The sequence below is a fragment of the Cryptomeria japonica genome, chromosome 2, assembly GCF_030272615.1.
Source record: "Cryptomeria japonica chromosome 2, Sugi_1.0, whole genome shotgun sequence".
Classification (NCBI taxonomy): domain Eukaryota; kingdom Viridiplantae; phylum Streptophyta; class Pinopsida; order Cupressales; family Cupressaceae; genus Cryptomeria; species Cryptomeria japonica.
In genome coordinates this window covers 581,523,069-581,550,582 of record NC_081406.1, presented here as the reverse complement: position 1 = coordinate 581,550,582, position 27,514 = coordinate 581,523,069, and the positions used below count along the sequence as shown (strand labels likewise).

General features: G+C 35.9%; 1 protein-coding gene across 3 annotated transcripts in view; it reads left to right on the top strand.

The window, feature by feature from the left end:
• LOC131051299 (uncharacterized) overlaps nt 1-17,991 on the top strand; it is a 53,311-nt gene extending 35,320 nt beyond the window's left edge. For all 3 annotated transcript variants that reach the window (XM_057985753.2, XM_057985759.2, XM_057985768.2), the window contains 3 exons: nt 16,555-16,677; nt 17,320-17,439; nt 17,529-17,991. In XM_057985753.2, the coding sequence (XP_057841736.1) occupies nt 16,555-16,677; nt 17,320-17,439; nt 17,529-17,593 (308 nt within the window). In that variant the 3' untranslated portion in view covers nt 17,594-17,991. The remainder of the gene's footprint in view (nt 1-16,554; nt 16,678-17,319; nt 17,440-17,528) is intronic.
• The last annotated feature ends 9,523 nt before the right edge of the window (nt 17,992-27,514 follow it).

The following is a 27,514-nucleotide window of genomic DNA, read 5'->3' as shown; positions in this document are numbered from 1 at the left end:
TAATCTTTCCATCCACACTAGAATAAGAAGTCTCTGCACAGTGGTCTTTAGACCATATTGTTCCCATATGGAGATGATGCCATTATTCTTTATCTACTGCCATACTTGGGTCTTCATCTAGTATTCAGTGCCTAACTGCTCAAGCTAAGCTTTCCATCATTAGAATAAGAATCTCTACACAGTTGTCTTTAGACCGTATTGCCCCCATATGGAGATGAGGTCATTATTCTTTAATATTTATCTATTGCCATACTTGGGTTTTCATCTAGTATTCAATGCATAACTTCTCCAGCTAAGCTTTCCATCCACACTAGAATAAAAAATCTCTGCACACTGGTCTTTAGACCACATTGCCTCCATATGAAGAGGATGCCATTATTCTTTATCTACTGCCATACTTGGGTCTCCACTGTTGCTTGAACTCACAACTCAACATCCTTCAGATTTGGTTTCCAGACATTTGTAAATGACACCAAAGGATCATATTGCCAAGACCACAACTATGTGCACCTGGCATGGCGTACATCTGTTCCTCCAAGTTAGTATGCTGATTAGTCTAGGTGGTGTAATCTTCAGTAACTTTAGTTACAGTTTTGTAGCTAACCCAAGGTGCTATGGGAGCTGTTGATGTCTTTTTTATGCACATGCAAACACAGAATAAAATACCCAAAAGTATCTTATCCTCTCTTGAACAAAGCTTCTCAAATGTTGAAGATTGGCTTAAGGATCACTTGAGACAACTCCAAGGTTCATAAATGTCAGGTCTTGATGTGTGGATAAGCTCTATTGGTTGATGTGATTATGGTATCACAAAGGGACTTACGTTGAATTGTCGAATGCTTGAATTGTTGGAACTTGATCATCTGATATTGCAATCTTGTGATGCTTTTTATCCTAAGCTAGCTCGAATTAAAAAAAAGGGCAAAAGATGAAGGGTTGAGAAAGTCTATTCTAAGGCCTAGAATGTAAGAAGATGGATGAATGATTAGATGGAATCCTACCAAGTGAGGTCTCACCATCAAACTGAACAATTTGACACAAGCTCAATGCAATCTTCGAAGGATGTTTCAAAGATGTTCAAATCATTATCATCAAACATTGCTCACCATTCAAGTTAATGCATAAACAAAGGATGCATAACAATTTGAAGTTAAGCTCATATCATCATTTTAGTTGACCACGCAAGGCGCACTTACAATCAACAAGAGGCTAGTGGTATGGACTAAACGGATTCCACACAAATGCATTCAACAAAGTCCTCCACTCAATCTAATCAACATTGAAAGTAAATTGAGAAGTAAAGATCATGCAAGTTGTTGAAGTAACAAATCAAATTCACCATAATTTCAATGAAATCAATTGCTCTTTACAACAAGGTTTGGCACAATCCTTGCCTTCGCCTAATCTAACTAATACTCTAATTGCCATTCTTCTAAGCGACCTATTATTCTATTCTATTCACTATTTCTTCTCGCTACTAACTATTAATCCTTTACAAATGAGAGACTTGAGCCTTTTATAGTGCTCTCAATACAATTCAATGGCTCAGATCAATTTGAGATCAATGGCTGAGATTTTACAATGAAAACCCTAATTAGGGTTTGTTACAATAAACTCAATTCATCCAATGAAATAATTACAACACTTTGGCATGACCAATAGATAATAGGGGTAGGTGCCTCGAAGTTTGTGCCATCACAAGTGAGTCAAGTACATTGAATTAGGACGTGCTGATGTGGAACTTCTTGATTGGTAGAGGTAGTGACTGGGACGATGAGTAGGACGCCACCTTTAACTTGCACTTTGAAGGCTTGATAGATCATCATGAAGGAATATTTTTTGATACTCAACATTGTCCAACTTCCATGATGATGATGATCTTCTAACTTTGATTAACTCTTCTGAAAGTATCCTCTTGAATGCTTTAATCATGAAAGTGCAAGGTATAGATCTTGGTTTTGAAGTATTGATGTGCCCTAGAACGAACTCTTGATGTCACCACTGCTTCTTTTCTTTGGAATTCCTTTTTTGTGACTCCCTGGTGCTATGAGAATTGAGATTCCTCTTGGGCATTCTATGCTTGTAAACAAAGTTTTCTTCCTTGCATGGTACTGTAGATCTTACAATCCTTCTCCTTTTGCTTTGCAACCACCATCCTCTCCCATTTGCAAAACAAAACAAACATGATATTAAATACATAATATATAACATTGATAGTTCTTCTAACTTGATATATCCCTTGATTTTATGTGTTTTGCATGTTTGATAAGAGGATTTAGAGAGAATTCGCCTTCATGCAGGAGCACTTGAAGTTGTTTTTCGCTCGTAGAAAGGGGCTCTTGAAGGTTAATCCACCCTTGGTGTTCATGAAGTTGTCCTTGTCTTTGAACTTACTCTCCATCATTTTCTTTCAACTTTAAAGTTTTTTTAGTCATTACTTGATGACAACATGAAGAACTACCTTTAGGAGGGGTCCCTTGTAGGAATTTTGCTCTGAGAGTGCTGCTCATGAAGTTCGCCTTGACTTTGCTTCACATGAAGTGATCTTCGAACTTCTATCTTCATCTTCTTAACTCAAAATGACTCTTTCCAAACTTCAAATCAGTTTAAGGTAGTAGTCATGCAAGCATAACTATTACACTTGAAATTCGCTCTTGTACCTCAGTTTGTAAAATTCACTCACGTGTCTTCATTTTTGAAGTTCACTGATCTATGCTGATTTATGAAGTTTGCTCACGTTGCTCTCAACATGAAGTTAACCTCTTACATGCCTTTCATTCAAAATTATTCTTAGGCATGATAAGGCATCAAATAAGCTCTAGGAAATGATCTATTGGCAGTTTGTATCTTATTGTGGATAAATAAATCAACTTCGCTCTTCTCTTGCAACTCATGAAGTTCACTCATTTAGTGGAGTTCATGAAGTTCATCATGTAATTCGCTCATATATGCAAACATGAAGTTCGTTCATATGTATCAATTCTTGAAGTTCGCTGATATCATTGAGTTTGTGAAGTTTGTTTTAGATTGAATCGACTCAAGGCAGATCTCCTTTGTTCTTCCATCATGAATTTCACTCACCCACCTCAAGTCATGAAGTTCGCTCATGTGTATTGATCCTTGAAGTTCGCTCATTTAGTGGAGTTCATGAAGTTTAACATGGAATTCACTCATCTCCTTCAACTCATGAAGTTCGCTCCTCTCTTTCAAGTTTCAACTCATGAAGTTCGCTCCACTTCTCCAACTCATGAAGTTCGCTCCTCTTGTTGAGTTCATGAAATTCGTTTCAAATTGAATCCATTCAAGGTAAATGCTATCAAATATCCTTCACTCCTCTACTTCCAATTTCGCTCATGTAGGCTTGAAGGTGAAGTTCGCTCATGTGTGCTCATTCTTGAAATTCGCTCCTCTCTTTCAACTCATGAAGTTTGCTCATGTAGGTCAAAACATGAAGTTTGCTCCACTTCCTCAAGTCATGAAGTTCACTCCACTTTCTGAAGTCATGAAGTTCGCTACTATTGAAGACTTGAAGATGAAGTAGATTACAAATAAGCTCGCCTTCAATCAATTTCGTTGTATATGAATTCAATTCTTAGACTATCTCACTCAAACGCTCAAACCCATATTTACACATCTACTCAAACAAGGCACTCAAGGGAAATTCGCTCATCTACCTCTCAACATGAAGACATGCTCAACATGAGGTCTTAGGATGATTTTTCGCTTTCGTGGGAGAAGTGCAAGAAGTTTTCTACATAAGGCGTGTACATGAAGTGAAGCTCTCTCCACAAGAGGAGCATTTGAAGTGTCCCTCTAATTATCAATCCTTCTTCACTCATGATTGAACTCTGATGGGCTTCACTCCCATGGTATCGAGACATTACTAAAGGCTAACAAAGTCACTTACTTCACGCTCAGACAAGGCTAACAAAGTCACTTACTTCACTTACTCCTGACTTTTGACCACCTATATCCTTCTAATGCAAAGGCTAATAGCTAAGGACCTTAACGCTATCCTAGAAAGCAGGAAAAAAAGTTGGGGTCCCCATTTGCGATGGGGTGATGTGTGAATACCTCACAACAGGAGCCATCACTTCTGAAGAAAACGCAACTGATTTTAGTCGAACCTCTTTTTGAACATTCCCCTTGGTTGCATAGGAAGATTGATGTAGACAAGTTCTAAACCATATGGCATGAAAGTCCAATGCTATCATTCCAAAGGATGAGTGCTTTTTCATTCAGCACTGAGTTGACACAATTGGTACTCCCAAGGTCGGTGGATGGCATAGAGGGCATCAAAATAAGTCACCTTCTGCCAACCATCATGTTGGTGCCATACCTGTCAGTGCTTCTGTGGTTGGTGCCAAAATAGAGGACCAGCCTGTGCAACACAAATGTGGGACACAAACCGACACATTAGTAGGAAGTTTACTGTTACAAAACTGAACTGTTGTGTAATTTTTATTGTTTGTAGATGCTTCTTGTAATTGTAAGTATATATCTGCATTGTATTTTGTGGCAGTTCAGTATAACGTGGTAATTAACTGGCTAGGTTATGCATCATTGCATAGATTCCATACCAATATCTTGGCCCCATAGTGCAGATGAGAATGCCACTAGAGGAAAATGTTGAAAACATTTTTGAATAGCCAAGATATATATATTAATTTATTAAACTATTTTGAACTGTTTTTTTTGTTGATAACTCAGAGGTGTTCAGCTCAGCACCTGAGGTTCACAATCCATCAGGGCATTATGACTAGTCCTTTGGGCCATGTGAAACCCCAAGGATGCCTCACTCCTGATGTGGTTGGGTGAAATGGGTTTTGAACCTGCATCAGTTGTTTGTGTCTTCCAACGGCTCAACCAACCAGTCTACACCCTGGGGCAAACTAGTTTGAACTGTTAATAAACATATTGAATTGTGTTAAATGTTTTGCTTTTGCACTTATGACGAATGATGTAGTGTTAGAGAATGGAAGAATGGATTTACATCATTTATTATCCTAACTATGAGGTAGAAAATAGGCAAAGGCATCAAAGCACAATAGTTAGGGAACCACAAACCTAACAATGCAATGAAACTAAAGTCCTATCACACTCAATGGAAGAATTGAAGACAAGATGTAAATTAAAAATGCAAACCAACAAAAGCATCTCCTTCAAGCCTCCATTGTTTTTCTTTCTCCTTCAAATTTGTGGATGCCACCTACAAATGCAAGTAATTAAAAGCAAGTTGGATTGCAAGAAGATGTATTCAAAAGTGACAGCGTAAGGATACTCAAAATGTGGTTCAAAATGATGAAGAAATGGACTCAATTTATAGAGAAATTGATTAAGGCATCAAATTGGAATGAGAAATTCGAAAGAGGCAATTGAATTCGAAATTGGCATGATTATGACAAAATTATGACAAATTTCTATGTAAGGAATATGACAAATTGCTATGTCATTTTATGACAAAATGAGTGAATTGTGGATGGAAATTTGCCATTCGAAAATGAGGAAAGTACAAGGCTAGAAAAGAGGAGGGGAAACTAAAACAGAGGAGAAGTGGGGGATAAATTAATAAATATTTATTTATTAATTTCTCCCACAAATCTCATAATTAGGCATCTAAATAAATAATATTTAATTGCAAAATAGGAAAAAGGGAATTAGGATAATGAACTAATTCATAAATCCTAAAATAGATTAGTTAGGATAAAGGGATAAATAATTGAAAATTTTTTAAACCCTAGATAGAAAAGGGATAAAAGGGAGAAATAATTAAAGAATTATTAAACCCGAAGTAGAATGAAAAATGAATTAGGTTAAACGATGCCATGATAGGACTGACATGATTAACAACGATGATGATAAAAATGATCAACAAAATGATTGATAAGGACCGAAAATTAACCAAATTGATAATGATAGGGACCGATGACAAATCAATCAAAATTGACAAGGATTGATGGAAATTGACAAATATTGATAATGAGGAATGATGATTGTTAATTGATAGGGGATCGATGATGAATCGATCAAGATTGATAGAAATTGATAATGATTGAAAATGATAAATGATGTTTGATTAACATTAAAAGTTGATCATGATCATGAAACAACAATTGAGATTGACATCGAGAAGACCTATTTCAAATTCGAGAAAATGGGTTTGAATAGGAAAAGAATGCAGAAGAATGACACAATGTTAACGGATGATAAAGATCAAATGTGTAACATAGAAGAAACATTAGTAAGATGTGAAAACCCTAAAAGAAGGTAACACGGACATGTTAAAGTATAACATCGCAAGCGTTGACCATTTTTAGATGGCTACATTTTGCCCCTCTTTGAGACAGTGCTATTTTGATCGTTGTTTCAAAGAACAATCAAGAAGTATGCCCCAGACAACAAGGATATATGCATGCGCCCTCGAGGAATTGGCCAGAAAAATCCAGAAAATAGGCCAATTGATCGACAATAATGCCAAGATTAGACCAAGAGGATTGCAAGGACTGATGAAAGAAATGTTAGGAAGAGGAAATTAGACGAAGAACAGTTAGTGGTGAAGAAAAACTTGCTTTCACAAATGCAAAATAGTAGGTGAGAACCTTTATTTGATATAGCAAAATGGATGCGACGCACCATGGCAATGAAGGCCAAGGCGATAAGGCAATCCCTTTGCGTAAAATAGACATGTCGTAGACAAGGAATGAGTCAAAACATCCTAAGACATGACGTGTGTCAAAGGTCGAGGCATGTTCGATGTTCACAAAGCGAACATACTTATCACAAACACCCAAGACATACTTGCCCCAGAATGCTACGAAACACTCCGCAAACAAAAGACAAAAACAACATACCATGAGCCATCCCGACCACTCTAAATCACTCAGTGACATCATCGAGCAACATAGGAACATGATCAAAGATAAATCAATGAAAGATAAGATGCACAAATTCAAACAATTTAAACAACCATTCTGACCTTCGTTGCCAAAGTGATAGTGTTGTGATGAAAGGACGATCATGCTGTTTGGTTTCAGGGAATGTAGTACCCCCTCTAAGATAGGACACAGTCTGGTTTCGAATATACCACACCCTGTATAAGACCCATGATAATGTGACCAAGGGGTGACAAATGTTGATGTTGTTGATTGATGTGACAATTTTGATCAGTTTGAATGCTTGGTTTGCTGAATAGTTCATCTGTTAATACGTGATTTAATGTAAGCGCAATATTTAATGTGTTATCTGTTTGACGTCTGCTCAAATGTCTATTTATGTACAAAGGGGACAATTTATTGGTGAAATGAAACAAAAGTGATTGTTTTTGAATTTTTGACGTTTTCCAATTTTTAGGGTTTTTGGAACTTTTTTATTTTTTTTGTTATTTTTTCAAGACATTTTACGATTTTTATGGATTATTTCAAGACGTTTTATGATTGTTTTTTATTTTTTTCAAGACATTATTCAATTTTTTTTTTTTTGTTTTTTCAAGACGTTTTTCAATTTTTTTTGGATTATTTCAGGACATTTTTTATTTTTTAGTGATTTTTTCAATACTTTTTGTCGAATTTTTATTGACTTTTTTTAGGACTTTATTTGATGCTTAGGGATTTTTTCAGGACTTTATTTGATTTTTAGGGATTTTTTCAAGACCTTATTTGCTTTTTAGGGATTTTTTGTGATTTTGCCTCCAGTGTCTAGCAAGGCAAGGAATATGACGAATTGATAAATAAGCTTGCTAAAAATGTTGGTGGATAGATTGGAGACAAAATGGATTCAATCACCAAGGGCTATCACGCGATGGGATAAGGGATTGGATATGACAATGTAAAGCAATGACATGGAATGAGGGACATGTCAAGAGGTTTTTGAAACCATGTTTTCCATTTTACGTCCTTATGTCGGATCAAGATCAAGGGATGAAAAAGAATGTGTGGACAGTGATAGGATATGGATAGGATAAGCAAGATCAAAGATGGATAAGGGATATGGACCAAAGGTTGCGATAGGCTAAGGGATAGTGACAAAAGGTTGAAATAAGCCAAAGAATATGGACAAAAGGTTGTAATAAGCCAATGGATAAAGACCAAAAGCTATGATAGACTGAAAGCTGCGAATAGGATACATGACATTCATGAAGATCCTTAGCCTTAACAAGATCAAAGGTGGGAAAGGGAATATGGATATGAAGGACGATAGGATAATGGAGGGTATGATAGGATAATGAAGGACAATAGGATACAATAGGTTAAAATAAATGGAACCTGCCCCCAAGTATGGTATGCAAGAAGTTTATATATTACACATGACACCTGTTTGCCAGGTTTTCATCATGGTACTTGCCCAAGGTGCCTGTTTGCCAAGTTTTCACCAATGGACAAATGATTTTTCTTTACTTTTTTTTTGGATTTTCCTTTTTTTAAAATTTTTTTATACTTTTAGCAGAAAATGGACACGTGATAGGGGATGGAAGGAGGACTCAAGCATCTTGTTGTATGGATAGTAGCCCTGAAAAATGGACCATGACTATTAAAAATATGCTCAAAGACATTGGCAAAATAATGACATGGATATGCAATGGGACTAAGGATTGGATCAAAGGGATGGAAGGATAGAAAATATTCATTGGATAATGGACAGGGTATTGAAAGAACTGCGCATGAGTGGATGGAAATGTTGGCAAGATCAACATTGGAACACACCTTGAGGGGTGTTAGATTGATGGAAGAAAAATGGATCTTAGATTTTGAGATTTGGAAGGAGGAAAGGCTAGGGATTTAGGGACATAAGGACCCAAAATGGACAGAGATGATGGAGGAATAGCAATTTTGGATGCCAATTTGGATTTTTCTTTAGACTGTTGTGCTTCAAGGAGCCACTTAGGAATCCACATGGTTTTTGATTTTTCATTCTTTTGTGGTTCCTTGGAATGCATTGCTTGCACAAGGGATTTAGGAACCCATATAGATTCTGTCTTTTCTTTATGAGCAATTAGCCTTTGTGGCCTTTTTGATTTTTCTTTTTCCTTTGTTTTGACATGTCGATTAGATTGGACATGTTGATCCTTAAATACATGCAGATTGCTGGACTTATGAATTTTATGCTTGGCATCCAAATTGCTTGGATTCATGGATGGATAGGAATGAAATGGAGGTCTTTTGGATGGATGGAAGGTTCTCAAGGATGTGTGCCTTTGCTGACCTTGCATACTGGGTGGAAGGATATAAGGACCTAAAATGGATGGAAGAGATGAAGGGCTAGGCGCATGTTTGGATTTTGATTTGGTAGGGATACCAATGACTTGAGGGGTGTTATTGAGGCCATGACCATTAAGATCTTCTTTGGTATGGAGGGGTTCTTTCTCGTGAAGGTCTACCCCTTTGCCTTTACAAATATTTTGACCTGTAGGATACTCTTTGCTTTGGGAAGAAGACACGAGTCCATTATGAGGTGGACATGATATGATGGGAATGATGGGATCATGAAGTGGATCAGACTGGACCAAAGTGGAGGAACCCATTGTACATGTGGGGGGTTCATGAACATCTTGCACCATCATGTTAGAATCATGAGGGGGATTAGAATCGTGAGGGGGATCAAGATCTATGATAGGATCTTCATGAGATGGAATGGGAGGAATAATGGCATCATCGAAAGAAATGAGATCTTGAGGTGTATATGGAAGATTAGGACATGGAGATGGAGGAACAAAGGGATCTTGTGGAGGATTTAAAGGGATGATAGGGTCTTGTGGTGGACATAAATCTAGAAGGATACTTTGATCTTGACAAGGAGGAAGATCATTGGATTCCTCTTTAAAGGTGCCTTGCTCTTGACTCTCAATGGGATCATTAGAAATAATGAAAGGGATATCTTGACCTTGCTTAGAAAGTGGAATGCTAATGGGACTTGAAAAGGTATTGTGTTCTTGGATAAAATGGATAGGAATAGGGGGATCAAATGTAGTATGCAATGGAAAAGTTCTAGGGTCTTGATCTTGATTTGTTTCAAAACTTATTTCTTCGTGCTCTAAATCATCCTCTTGACATGAGGTTGGAATTTGAATACACATGGGGTATTCTAGCAAGGAATCAATGCTTTGACATGAGAGGGATGGACTTTGTATGGGACTCTCTAAAAGAGAAGCATTTGGTGGCATTGAATCTTGCATTTCCAAAAAGTACAAGGGATTTGTATAAAGACATAGGTTGGCGTGTATTTCTATTGCGGACAACCCTTGGGAGGATGCATTAGATGTATCAATTGGAGGAGATGACGAAAATTGCTCTTGTGCAACTTCGAGATCCGATGGAATGGGAGGTGATGTGGAGGCCACTTGAGGGTCAACTTCTTGATGGACGGATGAGCCATTGCTAGACATGGGTTGAATTTGTTGCTGGTATTGGACAAGTGGAATTTTTGTCTCTTGTTCTAAACCATGATTTTGGACTTGATTTGTTTGAACTTGTTGTGGGACACAATTTGCTTGCTCACATGCCAAGGCCCATTGTAGGTGTGCATCAGTTATGAAAGATCGATGCTCAGGACTTGAGGCTAGTTCTCTTATAATGCATGGGAAGTATTTTCGAGGATTGCTTAAGATTACTTGGTCCAAAAATTCCACAAACTCGAGATTGTTCATTGCTTCATTAACTTCAAATTTTGTGAATGATTTGTCATCTGAATCTGTCTTCTTGGAAATTTGGTAATTATTGAACTCAAATATAACCATAATTTGGATGAAAGATACGTTGGCCATTTGACAAAGGTCCTTGTTGAAAATGATTTTGGCTTAATTGATTTGAATAAAAAATCGGTGACACATTCGTTGGTGGCATTGGTGAAACATTGCCACATCCTAGTTGCATTGGCATAAAACTTGATTCAAAGTGTGGTGGTTGTCTTGATTGAATGATTCCATACTTTGGTAGCATGTTTGTAGGCGGAGCAACATTTGGATTAAAGTTTGGTTGTATGATATTGCCTTGTTGTTGGGTTGGATAGAATTGTGATTGCCTTGGATTAAAACTTGATTGCATTCTGTTATTCATTGGACCAATCATCGGTTGATATGTCAAACTTTGTTGCATCATAGGAGCTTGGAACCTTGTTTCAGTAGACATGTCACTATGCAATGCAACATTTTTGGGATTTTTCGATTTTAAGGATGTAACGAGATGCAACTAATGGAATTGACAAATGCAACCTAAAAGGATTGACAACGCATTTTGGTCTTTTGAATTTTTGGAATGACAAGGGTATGCAACTAAATGCAACCTAGATGATTGACAATGCAACTTATGTTTTTGGTCTTTTGAATTTTTAGAATGACAAGGGCATGCAACTAAATACAATCTTAAAGAAATGACGATGCAATCTATGACAAGAATGCAATCTATGTTTTTGGACTCAAGGTTTGGACAAATTCTTGGAATACAAATCTAAAGATGCAATCTTGGGAAATTGAAATGAAGTCAAGACCTTAATTGACAAAAGGACAAAAGCCAAAATGGTGATAGGACAAAATGACAATGTCTCACCTATATGCTTGGATACTAAGCTAGGCTTGACAGAATGATGATGACAAAAGGACAAATGTTGGACAAGGTCAAGACTCCTAACAACCTAGGGTATGATCTAAAGTTCTGATTTTTTAAGTTTGGCAAAGCTAATTTTGTGACTAAATGCAAAGGGGACAATGATTAATGACGAATGCCTAAGGTGCGAACCTATGATATGAAATGATCTTCAAGTTAGATGCTTTGATATAGGGATATGAAATGACCCAAAGGTATTATTCAATGATATGGCCTAGAGTTATGATATGACTTAATGCTATGATATGGTGCAAACCAATGATATGATATGACCTAATGATATGGACTAAGGATATGAGTGCAAATGTATGACAATGTAAACCTAAGGCAAGACCTAGGGTTTCGACTATTCAATGATAAAGCCAATATGATATGGATATGTGAGGACTAATGACTTTAGAAAATGCAAAATGCAACCTAAGCCAAGACCTAATTTTGGGATAATGATGATACGATCAAGACTTAAGAAAATGATTCTAAACCTCAGTGCAAGAGGGGATAAATGACCAAGCAATGGACCTAATATGAAGGGAGATGAATGTATGCCTTAAGACATAAGTTTGAACAATGCAAGGGCTAACCCTTTAAGTGACATGAATTTTGGAACAAGGATATCCAATGTTTTGACAATCCATGTTGATAAAATCTTTTTCAGATGTTGGATGGATACTTTGAAATGTTTAGGACCAAGTTTGACTTTGTTTGAACTTTGTTTTTGGACACTTGTTTGTTTTGAGAACCAAAACTGATTATGATCACTTTTGAATGTTGTTTTGTTTGCCAAATGTTTATTTGATAAGTTGATTATGTCCATTGTTTATGATTCACTTTTTAATAAGCATAAAAGACAAGATGTTTGTTTGACTTTGAAAGAAGACACTCATGTGCATTCAACAACAAATCCTAAGGCAGGTCGGGACTATATTTGCTGGGTTCCCACTTGAGATTACTCTCAGCCGTGCCTACTCATAGCGGATAGCCTAGGAACTTGGTAGCATTGGCTTCCCTTCACAACACTCACTTCTCGGGCATACCAAGTTCCGAATCCCTTAGGTCATCACTTCCCAAGGAACTGCTATCTCTACAGTGAGCTGCAAAAGTGTGGGATGGCTTTGGAGGTTCGACCTCCTGTGCCAACAAATAGAAGGTTTTGGGTCTCTAAACACAATGGGTTGTAGTCAAGGCATCCGTTTGAGTGGCCATACTCAGTAGCGTTTTCCACTCCGTTAATAGGAGGCCTCCCAGCCTGCAGAGGTTACGCTCTACAGGTTTTTACGTGCTAGGAGGGCACTAAGGAAGACATAACGCCGTTATGGCAGCATATAACACTCGTCACTTGCAACTTTCATCACAAACGCATTTGTTTATAGTGGCTTGGAAGGGCTTGGCTTCAACTTGTTGCCACTTGGGTCGTTCCCTCTCACCAATGCCTGTGCGAGATGCCAGGCAGATGTAAAAGCTCACAATCGAAATAAAAGAAGACATGACAAACAATGATTCTTTAACCTTTAGAAAATGAAATGTTCTCTACACTAAGGCAAACCGTCTTGCTTCAAAATTTGCATGATATGAGTTCATTGATCCATTTGCATCCTAGTTAAGACTAGATGAAGTTAATTCCACCTTAATTTGAAAAGGACTTGATCAATTCAAACCATGATTAAATGCAATTTGTTGTTCATTTTAAACCCTTTGCATGCATGAAATGTGAAATTTGTTGTTGTTCTTTGATCCAAATCCTAATTAAGACTGTGAGAATTATAGGATTCATTCAAATCTCCTAATTAAACTATATGAAGAATTGTTGTTCATTGCATGTTAATAAATCTTGCATAAATCATTGTTTAGACTCCATAAAGCCCACATGCAACAATAGATCCTTACATAAAACCTGCATGCAACAACAAACTAGTTCAAAAAACTTGCATGCAATAATGGATTTGTGCAAAAAATTTGCATGCAACAATAGATTAGTGAAAAAAACCTGCATGCAAACATGTATCAACATCTAAAACCTGCATGCAAATAGATTCACAGAATTGTTCGATTTTGCATGTTCACGTTAGGTTCACCAGAAAATATGAGGTAGGAAATAGGCAAAGGTATCAAAGCACAATAGTTAGGGAACCACAAACGTAACAATGCAATGAAAATAAAGTCCTATCACACTCAATAGAAGAATTGAAGACAAGATGTATAAATTACAAATGCAAACTAACAAAAGCATCTCCTTCAATTGGCCTCCATTGTTTTTCTTTCTCCAAATTTGTGGATACCACCTACAAATGCAAATGATTAAAAGCAAGTTGGATTGCAAGATGTATTCAAAAGTGACAGCGTAAGGATACTTGAAATGTGGTTCAAAATGATGAAGAAATGGACTCAATTTATAGAGAAATTGATTAAGGCATCAAATTGGAATGAGAAATTCGAAAGAGGCAAATTGAATTCGAAATTGACATGATTATGACAAAATTATGACAAATTGCTATGTCATTTTATGACAAAATGAGTGAATTGTGGAGGGAAAATTGCCATTCAAAAATGAGGAAAGTACAAGGCTAGAAAAGAGGAGGGGAAGCTAAAAAAGAGAAGTGAGGGATAAATTAATAAATATTTATTTATTAATTTCTCCCACAAATCTCATAATTAGGCAACTAAATAAATAATATTTAATTCTAAAACAGGAAAAAGGGAATTAGGACAATGAACTAATTCATAAATCCTAAAACAAATTAGTTAGGATAAAGGGATAAATAATTGAAGAATTATTAAACTCTAGACAAAAACGGGATAAAAGGGAGAAATAATTAAAGAATATTAAACCCGAAGTAGAATGAAAAATGAATTAGGTTAAACGATGCCATGATAGGATTGACATGATTAACAATGATGATGATAAAAATGATCAACAAAATGATTGATAAGGACCAAAAATTAACCAAATTAATAATGACAGGGACCGATGACAAATTGATCAAAATTGACAAGGATTGATGGAAATTGACAAATATTGATATTGAGGAATGATGATTGATAATTGATAGGGATCGATGATGAATCGATCAAGATTGATAGAAATTGATAATGATAAATGATGTCTCATTAACATTAAAAGTTGATCATGATCATGAAACGACAATTGAGATTGACATCGAGAAGACCTAATTCAAATTCGAGAAAATGGGTTTGAATAGGAAAAGAATGCAAAAGAATGACACAATGTTAACAGATGATAAAGATCAAATGTGTAACATAGAAGAAACATTAGTAAGATGCGAAAACCCTAAAAGAAGGTAACACGAACATGTTAAAGTATAACACCGCAAGCATTGACCATTTTTAGATGCCTACACTCTTAAGTCACAAAATACGGCGATTTTCATGGATGAGGTTCGAATTTAATCGAATTTCAAACCTTTGTAAAAAAATCGTTCAAGTTCAGCCATAAAAAGATTTTGCTAAAAAGTGGGCAGACGACCTCTGTAAACACACAACTCACTCCTGTGGCTGCCATCGCTGCCGCCTGCCGTAGTCGCCGTCGCTACTGCCTGCTGTAGTTGCCGTCTCTGCCGTTGCCATCACTGCCGCCTGCTGTACTCGTCGTCGCTGCCATTGCCATTGCTTCTATGTTCAGTTAGGCGCCCGAGCTCTCAAGACATCGCTCCCGTGTTGTAAACAATATTGAGCAATAGTAATGCATTCTATGTTGTGAATTTTATTAGTTTTAATTACAAGCAATAGTAATTAGGTATTTGATATTGTCTGATGTAGTTTTATTTTTTTATTGTAATAAATTAGTAATTAGGTAAAAGGTATATCAAATGCATTCAAAAATATACAATAATAAGTTATTATGTATATTTTTTAATGCATTCGATATACATTATTAGTTATATTTTTTAATGAATTAGTTATATTAGTTACATTAGTTATAATTTATTATAAGTATTACATGTATTTAAAAATAAACAAAATTATATAAGACGAATTTAATTTGATTTTTTTTTTTTTTTTCCCCTTTTCGAATTTCATCCGAATTTCATGACTGTCGATTTCAAATTCGAATTCGAACCTTGTGACTTAGCCTACACTAACAGTTGGGTTCTAGGGGGTTTATGTAGTCTCTTAAACATATAACGTAATAATAATTCTTGCATATTGCAGATATCTGTAGGTTAGTAGAGTATTACATGCATCTGACTTTTCCCCTTGTCACATTTTAATGGAATTTATGGCTTTTAATATGGTGCTTGAGCACGTTATGATATGTTAGTGTGGATTTTAGGATACTCAACATGCATGTATATTGTTTAGCATCATCAAACGTAATAGAAATCTCATTTTGAATTACAAGATTGACATAATTGATAAAAGTTGATTGCAAGGCAATTAGATGCACTATGGAATTTCATGACATTTGCTGTGTTTTTTTATTTTCCCATTGTTGGGTTGTTAGTTACTATTAAATATGTTTTGCGTATATTGTTTTTATATACCTGGCATAGTTCAACCTCAGTCTCTGTTCTCAGTGATGTTGCAAGACAAACTATCAAATTGCTTCCTCTGAAATATGTATATGATAATTCTCTGTATTTTACTTCAATTTTCTTAACACCACCGGATGTACAGTTTTTACATAGGATGAAAACATATATGAGACCTTAAATTTATTTAATGGGAAATGTTTGGCTCGCTCCACTAATAACACAGGCTTGACAAACCTTGACCTGGTAGCTCCAAGTCAAGATTGTGCACCTGCTGCATAGTTCATGTGTTCTGAACTTCTGAATATGATCTTAGATATTACTCTCTGATGTTTCGACTTTCAACATTTAGTTATTTGCACATTTATTGCATACTAGATTTCTTTTGATAAATTTGCATATTTAGTGCATACTAGATTTCCCATGATAATATGTGAATTAAAAAATGCTAGCTGCTTCATGTCTGTCTACAGGGCATTCCAGAAAAATACGTAAACCAAAACCTTGGAAACATTCAGAACCTATCACACGAGCACAACTTAAACGAATGCGTGATGAGTTTTGGGACACAGCACCTCACTATGGCGGGCAAAAAGGTAGAACTTCATTATCTTTTTGATTTGATACACTTTCAAAGAGGTGCTTCTTGAAGATATATGGCCTTATAAAATTATAATTTGAATCCAAATTTTTCTGAATTATAGTTTTCATTCAAGGTCTGATGGGAACTTAGTCACAAATGGCTTCTAGCTAGTAAGGCTCTAGACAACTCACATGTTTATGAATTTTGTATAATTGTGTCTTTTAAATCTGCTCTCTTTCATGCATGTCTGAATCTTCAGAAGATTAATAGATGGTTTGCTATTTTAGTTGGAACTAACTGCCAGCAAAATTTGTTTTTACTGTAACCCATTTGTTTAGATCTCAGTATACAATGCTTTGTTTAAATGACTTATTTTGGAGACTTATATGGGCTTCATCATTTCCATTTATTTTACTTGGCTGGAAGATGCTGGGTGCAACTTTGAGAAGTAATAGCCTAAAGCCTCCCACAGAGTGCATTTATTTTGCAAGTATTTCATGGAAAACAAAGGAATCTGTGCTTCCATAAAGAATGGGAACACTACATCATTAACATTTAAAAAAACATATCTTTGGATAAAGTGAATGATCTTTGTTCCTTTTCCCATCACTAAATTATATTATGCTACCATGAATAACAAAAGCAAGTTTTACAGAGATTTGGGATGCCTTAAGAGCAGCAGCTGAGGCCGAGTTAGGTTTGGCACGGGCAATAGTGGATAGTGCAGGCATAATCGTCACAAGTGATGATATGACAACTTGTTATGATGAAAGAGGTAAAACAGCAATGCTATTGACAGTCCATAGTTTCTTTTTCTTATATGTACTTAACTTTCAAATTATAATTCTTGCAAAACCATTGCAGGTGCAAAATATGATCTTCCGAAGTATGTGCTGAGTGAGCCAATTAATCTTCTAAAAGATGAGTAAGGCAACCAGGGCCAAGTTCTCATCAGTGCACACATTGGAGTTTTATGTAGCATATTCTGTAAAAAAATTCTTGTGAACCTTTCCTCTCTTCTTCAGTCTTTTCTGAAATGTCCAAAGTGAAGATAAAATCCATTTGTTTCCTCTACCATGCTTCCTGGCAGTGAGCTCAGTATTCTATAGTTTTTGTGCATTCTGTGATAGATATTGTGGAAAAACATGCTTTTTGTGAGAAATTTTATAGAAAGACTTGTCTGGTAGATTGAGCCAGAATTGCCTGGATCATGAAAGCTGTAGAATAACAGGAAAGGCAGAAAAGATAGCAGTGATATTGCTTGCAGTTTCTGCTGGTTTTGTATGCATTTGTCTTCTGGTTTATTTTTAATTTGTTGCTTCGCTGAGGTGGTTTATCATTTTTCCAGTTTATCTTGATATTGCATTACAACTAAGTCAACCAGAATGTAGAGTTGAAGTTCTTGTATTTGCTATCAACTTTTATGTTAGATGACTAATAATTGGAATCACAATTGCTTGCTTAGTTACACACATTATTATATTACTATATAGTTTAATGCATACCTGTAGATTGATGGGCTATGCTATTTTTTATATTGACTTACACCTGTTTGACATATCTATGCCGACAAATACTGTATTATGTTTTGATTGATAGCCAGCGTATGTTCATATTCCATTGCCCATAGACTTGTCAGATTTGATATAGGTCCAGGTAAATTTCATTATATTGTTCCAATATATATTTTCTGGATATGTTGATTGTCATTTATGAAATATTTGTCACATTAAGGTTTTATAGAGGATTCCTTTCTTATGAATTTTGAATTTAAGATGTTTGGCAGAACTCCGGACTTTGAAGCTGTATGTGTTGTTTATCCTAAATTTCTGAAGTATGCATGACGCTATAGGGATAAAATTGATGTTTCTGTTGCATTGTCAATAGCAAGGTTAAATTAAATAGGCAATAAATATATATTGTTTTTGATGTGCATTGTGCATTGCCAAAATTATAATAATATTTTTTTGGGAACATTAGTGGTATATACTTCAATCAAGTAACTTGCAAATATACTGGAGCAATTTGAAATTAAGCCTCTTTAATGCTCAAAACATTGCTGAGTATTGTTGAAACAAGGAAATTTTTTATTGGTAATCAAATGCATATACAATAGCAGGGACATCATCAAGCTATATAAATGGATTTGCGAGTTTTTTAAGATGGTCTTGTTGTAACCTTCTTACACATCACCCCATTGTTAACGGGGACCCCCTCTTTTCCTGCTTTCTGCGTTGTTAGGTTAGGGTTTTGGCTGTTTAGTGGACAATTTTGTGTTTCTCATGCCCGAGTCTCGAAGTTTAGGGTTTTTGAGGTTATAGGATCAAGCGCATAAAATTGAGATTTTAATGATATTAATTTGTCTAAGTGTTGACCCTTTTGGAGCATTAATGTGTTTTTTTAAATTCCTCATCGGTGATTTTAAGTGTTAAGGTGTTTTCAGACCTTTTGGAGTTGTTTTCTCACTCCTAGAGAATTATTCAAGTTGATTCCACACTTTGCCCGATAAATTCCCTTGTGTTACGCTCCAATTTTTGATGAATTTGTCTAAGTCTAGTTGAGTTTTATTAGATTTCGAAGTTTTTAAGTGATTTTGAGTGGAAAAATCATCATTTTCTAGAGTAAAATCCATATTTCTAAGGGGAAAAAGGTCAAAATTCCATACTAGAGGTGCTTTTCTCCTCATATTTCTAACTACCCATGGTTTTCTCCCCTCAGAATCTAGATTGGACATGGATTTCCCTTGAAATCCATATTTGCTCCATTTTTCCACCACTGTGAATCCATAATGAGGTCATTTTTCCCCTGGAAGCATAAAATTTGACTAAGTGTCAGGATTTGTCTTGACTACCCACGTTTTTCTACTAGGGAGGTATGGACAAGGTTGTAGATGACGTTTGCATTCATGCCACATCTGAGTCGATTTTCCACCAGGTCTTTTGTGACAAGTTTTTGAGGATTTTTTGTTTGGATTTTCATCAGGACTCATCGATTTTCCATTGAGAGTACTTTTCATGGTTTTAAAGTAGTTTGGTCGTTTTTTCACCGAGGGGTATTTTTGAATGTATAAAGTGATTTTTGTTTGAAATTTTTATTCCACACTCAAATCCATTTTCCCCTAGCCCCATTTTGTGTGCATTTTGATGGATTTTGTTGAGAAATTTTGCCCATACTAAGATCGATTTTCCCTTATGTCTAGTTGAGTTTTATTAAGTTTCGAAGTTTCTAAGTGATTTTGAGTGGAAAAATCATCATTTTTCGGAGTAAAATCCATATTTCTAAGGGTTAAAAGGTCAAAATTCTATACTAGAGGTGCTTTTCCCCACATATTTCTAACTACCCATGGTTTTCCCCCCTCAGAATCTAGACTGGACATGGATTTCCCCTGAAATCCATATTTGTTCCGTTTTTCCACCACTATGAATCCATAATGAGGTCGTAAGCATAAAATTTGACTAAGTGTCAGGATTTGTCTTGACTACCCACGTTTTTCCACCAGGGAGGTATGGACAAGGTTGTAGATGACGTTTGCATTCATGCCACATCTGAATCGATTTTCCACCGGGTCTTTTGTGACAAGTTTTTGAGGATTTTTTGTCTGGATTTTCATCCAGACTCATCGATTATCCATTGGAAGTACTTTTCATGGTTTTAGAGTCCGGATTTTCATCCAGACTGAGGCCGTTTTTCCACCAAGGAGTATTTTTGAATGTATAAAGTGATTTTTGTTTGAAATTTTTATTCCACACTCAAATCCATTTTCCCCTAGCCCCATTTTGTGTGCATTTTGATGGATTTTGTTGGGAAATTTTGTCCATACTAAGATTGATTTTCCTTTATGTCTAGTTGAGTTTTATTAAGTTTCGAAGTTTCTAAGTGATTTTGAGTGGAAAAATCATCATTTTTTGGAGTAAAATCCATATTTCTAAGGGTTAAAATGTCAAAATTCCATACTATAGGTGCTTTTCCCCTCATATTCCTAACTACCCATTGTTTTCCCCACTCAGAATCTAAACCGGACATGGATTTCCCTTGAAATCCATATTTGCTCCATTTTTCCACCACTGTGAATCCATAATGAGGTCGTAAGCATAAAACTTGACTAAGTGTTAGGATTTGTCTTGACTACCCACGTTTTTCCACCGGGGAGGTATGGACAAGGTTGGAGATGACATTTGTATTCATGCCACATTTGGGTCGATTTTCCACCGGGTCTTTTGTGACAAGTTTTTGAGGATTTTTTGTCTGGATTTTCATCCCGACTCATCGATTTTCCATCGAGAATACTTTTCATGGTTTTAGAGTCCGGATTTTCATCCAGACTGAGGTCAGTTTTCCACCAAGGGGTATTTTTGAATATATAAAGTGATTTTTGTTCAAAATTTTTATTCCATACTCAAATCCATTTTCCCCTAGCCCCATTTTTGTGTGCATTTTGATGGATTTTGTTGGGAAATTTTGTCCATACTAAGATCGGTTTTCCCTTATGGGAAATATTTTGACGTTTTAAATAATTTTGATGGGATTTTCAATCCCTACCTTCATCGATTTTTCCAAGTGGCTAAAATTTTGATTTAAATTGCAATATTTTAATAAAGTGAGCCTTGTTTTAATTGTTTCTCAATAAAGCAACGATTATTTAATAAATTAAAAAAAACAAAAAACAATTAAATGATTTGCAATAAGCATTTAATGTTTTCAACTTTCTAGAAGCAAATTAGTTTCACCCAACCAAGTATAAGAACAAGTGTTTTATCCCACATTGCTTATGTGGTGAAAGTTGGTGATGAAGCAAGTTTAAAGAGAGGAGTCCAACATTATTTTATTATCAAGTTTTCCAGGTGTCTCTATGCAAGGTCGATTTTCTCTCTTATTGGTGAATTTTGGTGAAGCGATTGGTAGAGGACTCCATTCTTCTCCATTTTGTCCAGCTTAGCAACCTTTTGGTGGCTGCCATTAATGGCTTGATACCATGATTTTCCAAGTTTGGTGCTATTTTTGGTGTGTTTGACGATTTTGGTGAAGGGTGGCGATTTTGGTATTGACAAACTTTGGCGATTTTCCTTGACACCACCATCATTGCTTGCTGTTCTCAGACCTCAATTGTGCAGATTGCGTGTAGATTGAATATATTTTCGAACTTAAGTGTTTGGCACCATGATTGAAAAAATGTGATTTTGATTTAGCAAGAGTTTTGTGCCTTTTTTGGGTGGATTACCTTATGTTTGGTGGTCACCATTATTCCGTACTTGCTGATGTTGCTTCAGATTTGAGTCTTAACGCAATTATTGCAGTTGGTTCAGCCTCCATTATTGGTTGGTTATCTATTTTTAGACTTAAACTTTCATTGCCAACCAACTGCAGCTTCAACGATTTGCCTTTGGGAGGGTTTTCCAAGTCATTTTCAGTCAATCACTTGACCATTTGAGGGTTGTTACAGGTCTGCAACTTCGCCATGACTGCTTGCCCTCAAAAAATTTAATTCTTACCAGCCATACCATTATTCCTGGATTTGACTTGCTTTCATTGTATAAGTTGGTTTTCATCAAATTTATGCACATTTAGATAATTGCAACATACTTTAAGAGTTTTATTCATATAGTTGCAGGTTGTCTTCAGATTTGTGACTTCCATTGTTGACTGCAGAAGGTGTCTTCAAACATAATTTTTTGTGTGAAAACACAACCTTTCACACTTTTCCCTAGTCACTTTTTATTCGGTATACTCTGTGCACTATGATTTGCATGAAATTTCTAAGTATAAGGAGGTGTTGATTTCATGAGGGTTTCATACCCTAATCTTGTCACACTTTGTATTTAAATTGTTAAGATCTACCTAGAGTGTGGACTATTTTCTTGACTTCATACCCTAAGTTAACATGTTTTTTAAACGTCCTCATCGGTGATTTTAAGTGTTAATGTGTTTTCAGACCTTTTGGAGTTGTTTTCTCACTCCTAGAGAATTATTCAAGTTGATTTCACACTTTGTCCCAATAGATTCCCTTGTGTTAAGCTCCAATTTTTGATGAATTTGCGTAAGTCTAGTTGAGTTTTATTAAGTTTCGAAGTTTCTAAGTGATTTTGAGTGGAAAAATCATCATATTTCGGAGTAAAATCCATATTCTAAGGGTTAAAAGGTCAAAATTCCAAACTAGAGGTGCTTTTCCCCTCATATTCTTGACTACCCATGGTTTTTTCGCTGTTAGAATCTAGACTTGACATGGATTTCCCTTGAAATCCATACTTGCTCCATTTTTCCACCACTGTGAATCCATACTGAGGTCGTTTTCCCCTTGGAAGCATAAAATTTGACTAAGTGTCAGGATTCCTGACTACCCACATTTTTCCACCAGGGAGGTATGGACAAGGTTGTAGATGACGTTTGCATTCATTCCACACCTGGGTTGATTTTCCACCGGATCTTTTGTGACAAGTTTTTGAGGATTTTTTGTCTGGATTTTCATCTAGACTTATCGATTTTCCACTGAGAGTACTTTTCATGGTTTTAGAGTCTGGATTTTCATCCAGACTAAGGTCGTTTTTCCACCAAGGGGTATTTTTCAATGTATAAAGTGATTTTTGTCCGAAATTTTTATTCCACACTCAAATCCTTTTCCCCTAGCCCCATTTTGTGTGCATTTTGATGGATTTTGTTGGGAAATTTTGTCCATACTAAGATCGATTTTCCCTTATGAGGAATATTTTGACGTTTCAAATAATTTTGATGGGATTTTTAATCCCTACCTGGGTCGATTTTCCCAAGTGGCTAAAATTTTGATTTAAATTGCAATATTTTAATAAAGTGAGCCTTGTTTTAATTGTTTTTCAATAAACCAACGATTATTTAATAAATTAGGAAAAACAAAAAAACAATTAAATGATTTGCAATAAGCATTTAACGTTTTCAACCTTCTAGAAACAAATCAACCAAGTATAAGAACAAGTGTTTTATCCCACATTGCTTATGTGGTGAAAGTTGGTGATGAAGCAAGTATAAAGAGAGGAGTCCAACATTATTTTATTATTAAGTTTTCCAGGTGTCTCTATGCAAGGTCGATTTTCTCTCTTATTGGTGAATTTTGGTGAAGCGATTGGTAGAGGACTCCATTCTTCTCCATTTTGTCCAGCTTAGCAATGTTTTGGTGGCTGCCATTAATGGCTTGATACCATGATTTTCCAAGTTTGGTGCTATTTTTGGTGTGATTGGCGATTTTGGTGAAGGGTGGCGATTTTGGTATTGACAAACTTTGGCGATTTTCCTTGACACCACCATCATTGCTTGTTGTTCTCAGACCTCCATTGTGCAGATTGTGTGTAGATTGAAGACATTTTCAAAGTTAAGTGTTTGGCACCATGATTGAAAAAATGTGATTTTGATTTAGCAAGAGTTTTGTGCCTTTTTTGGGTGGATTACCTCATGTTTGGTGGTCACCATTATTCCCTACTTGTTGACGTTGCTTCAGATTTGAGTCTTAACACAATTATTGCAGTTGGTTCAGCCTCCATTATTGGTTGGTTATCTATTTTCAGACTTAAACTTTCATTGCCAACCAGCTGCAGCTTCAACGATTTGCCTTTGGGAGGGTTTTCCAAGTCATTTTATGTCAATCACTTGACCATTTGAGGGTTGTTACAGGTCTGCAACTTCGCCATGGCTGCTTGTCCTCAAAAAATTTAACTCTTTCCAGCCATACTATTATTTCCGGATTTGACTTGCTTTCATTGTATAAGTTGGTTTTCATCAAATTTATGCACATTTAGATAATTGCAACATATTTTGAGAGGTTTATTCATATAGTTGCAGGTTGTCTTCAGATTTGTGACTTCCATTGTTGACTGCAGAAGGTGTCTTCAGACATAATTTTTTGTGTGAAAACACAACCTTTCACACCTTTTCATAGTCACTCTTGATCTGGTATACTCTGTGCACTATGATTTGCATGAAATTTCTAAGTATAAGGAGGTGTTGATTTCATGAGGGTTTCATACCCTAATCTTGTCACATTTTGTATTTAAATTGTTAAGATCTACCTCGAGTGTGGACTATTTTCTTGACTTCATACCCTAAGTTAACATGTTTTTTAAATGTCCTCATCGGTGATTTTAAGAGTTAAGGTGTTTTCAGACCTTTTGGATTTGTTTTCTCACTCTTAGAGAATTATTCAAGTTGATTTCACACTTTGTCCTGATAGTTTCCCTTATGTTACGCTAAATTTTTTGATGACTTTGCCTAAGTCTAGTTGAGTTTTATTAAGTTTTGAAGTTTCTAAGTGATTTTGAGTGTAAAAATCATCATTTTCCAGAGTAAAATCCATATTCTAAGGGTTAAAAGGTCAAAATTCCATACTAGAGGTGCTTTTCCCCTCATATTCTTGATTGCCCATGGTTTTTTCCCTCTCAGAATCTAGACTGGACATGGATTTCCCTTGAAATCCATACTTGCTCCATTTTTCCACCACTGTGAATCCATACTGAGGTTGTTTTCCCCCTGGAAGCATAAAATTTGACTAAGTGTCAGGATTCCCGACTACACACGTTTTTCCACTAGGGAGGTATGGACAAGGTTGCAGATGACGTTTGCATTCATTCCACACCAGGGTCGATTTTCCACCGGATCTTTTGTGACAAGTTTTTGAGGATTTTTTGTCTGGATTTTCATCTAGACTCATTGATTTTCCACTGAGAGTACTTTTCATGGTTTTAGAGTCTGGATTTTCATCCAGACTGAGGTTGTTTTTCCACCAAGGGGTATTTTTGAATGTATAAAGTGATTTTTGTCTGAAATTTTTATTCCACACTCAAATCCATTTCGCCTTGCCCTGTTTTGTGTGCATTTTGATGGATTTTGTTGGGAAATTTTGTCCATACTAAGATCGATTTTCCCTTATGGAGAATATTTTGACGTTTTAAATAATTTTGATGGGATTTTTAATCTCTACCTGTATCGATTTTCCAAAGTGGCTAAAATTTTGATTTAAATTGCAATATTTTAATAAAGTGAACCATGTTTTAATTGTTTTTCAATAAACCAACGATTATTTAATAAATTGAAAAAAAAAAAAACAATTAAATGATTTGCAATAAGCATTTAACGTTTTCAACCTTCTAGAAGCTAATCAGTTTCATCCAACCAAGTATAAGAACAAGTGTTTTATCCCACATTGCTTATGTGGTGAAAGTTGGTGATGAAGCAAGTTTAAAGAGAGGAGTCCAACATTATTTTACTATTAAGTTTTCCAGGTGTCTCTATGCAAGGTCGATTTTCTCTCTTATTGGTGAATTTTGGTGAAGTGGTTTGGTGAAGCGATTGGTAGAGGACTCCATTCTTCTCCATTTTGTCTAGCTTAGCAACCTTTTGGTGGCTGTCATTAATGGCTTGATTCCATGATTTTCTAAGTTTGACACTACTTTTGGTGTGTTTGGCGATTTTGGTGAAGGGTGGCGATTTTGGTATTGACAAACTTTGGCGATTTTCCTTGACACCACCATCATTGCTTGTTGTTCTCAGACCTCCATTGTGCAGATTGTGTGTAGATTGAAGACATTTTCAAACTTAAGTGTTTGGCACCATGATTGAAAAAATGTGATTTTGATTTAGCAAGAGTTTTGTGCCTTTTTTGGGTGGATTACCTCATGTTTGGTGGTCACCATTATTCACTACTTGCTGACGTTGCTGCAGATTTGAGTCTTAATGCAATTATTGCAGTTGGTTCAACCTCCATTATTGGTTGGTTATCTATTTTCAGACTTAAACTTTCATTGCCAACCAGCTGCAGCTTCAACGATTTGCCTTTGGGAGGGTTTTCCAACTCATTTTCAGTCAATCACTTGACCATTTGAGGGCTGTTACAGGTCTGCAACTTCGCCATAGCTGCTTTCCCTAAAATAATTTAACTCTTACCAGCCATACCATTATTCTCGGATTTGACTTGCTTTCGTTGTATAAGTTGGTTTTCATCAAATTTATGCACATTTAGATAATTGCAACATATTTTGAGAGGTTTATTCATATAGTTGCAGGTTGTCTTCAGATTTGTGACCTCCATTGTTGACTGCAGAAGGTGTCTTCAGACATAATTTTTTGTGTGAAAACACAACCTTTCACACCTTTCCCTAGTCACTCTTGATCCGGTATACTCTGTGCACTATGATTTGCATGAAATTTCTAAGTATAAGGAGGTTTTGATTTCATGAGGGTTTCATACCTTAATCTTGCCACATTTTGTATTTAAATTGTTAAGATCTACCTAGAGTGTGGACTATTTTCTTGACTTCATACCCTAAGTTAAACATGTTTTTTAAATTTCCCATCGGTAATTTTAAGTGTTAAAGTGTTTTCAGACCTTTTGGAGTTGTTTCTCACTCCTAGAGAATTATTCAAGTTGATTTCACACTTTGTCTCGATAGATTCCCTTGTGTTACGCTCCAATTTTTGATGAATTTGCCTAAGTCGAGTTTTATTAAGTTTCAAAGTTTCTAAGTGATTTTGAGTGTAAAAATCATCATTTTCCGGAGTAAAATCCACATTCTAAGGGTTAAAAGGTCAAAATTCCACACTAGAGGTGCTTTTCCCCTCATATTCTTGACTGCCCATGGTTTTTTCTCTCTCAGAATCTAGACTGGACATGGATTTCCCTTGAAATCCATACTTGCTCCATTTTTCCACCACTGTGAATCCATATTGAGGTCGTTTTTCCCCGGGAAGCATAGAATTTGACTAAATGTTAGGATTCTCGACTACCCACGTTTTTCCACCAGGGAGGTATGGACAAGGTTGCAGATGACGTTTGCATTCATTCCACACCTGGGTCGATTTTCCACTGGATCTTTTGGGACATGTTTTTGAGGATT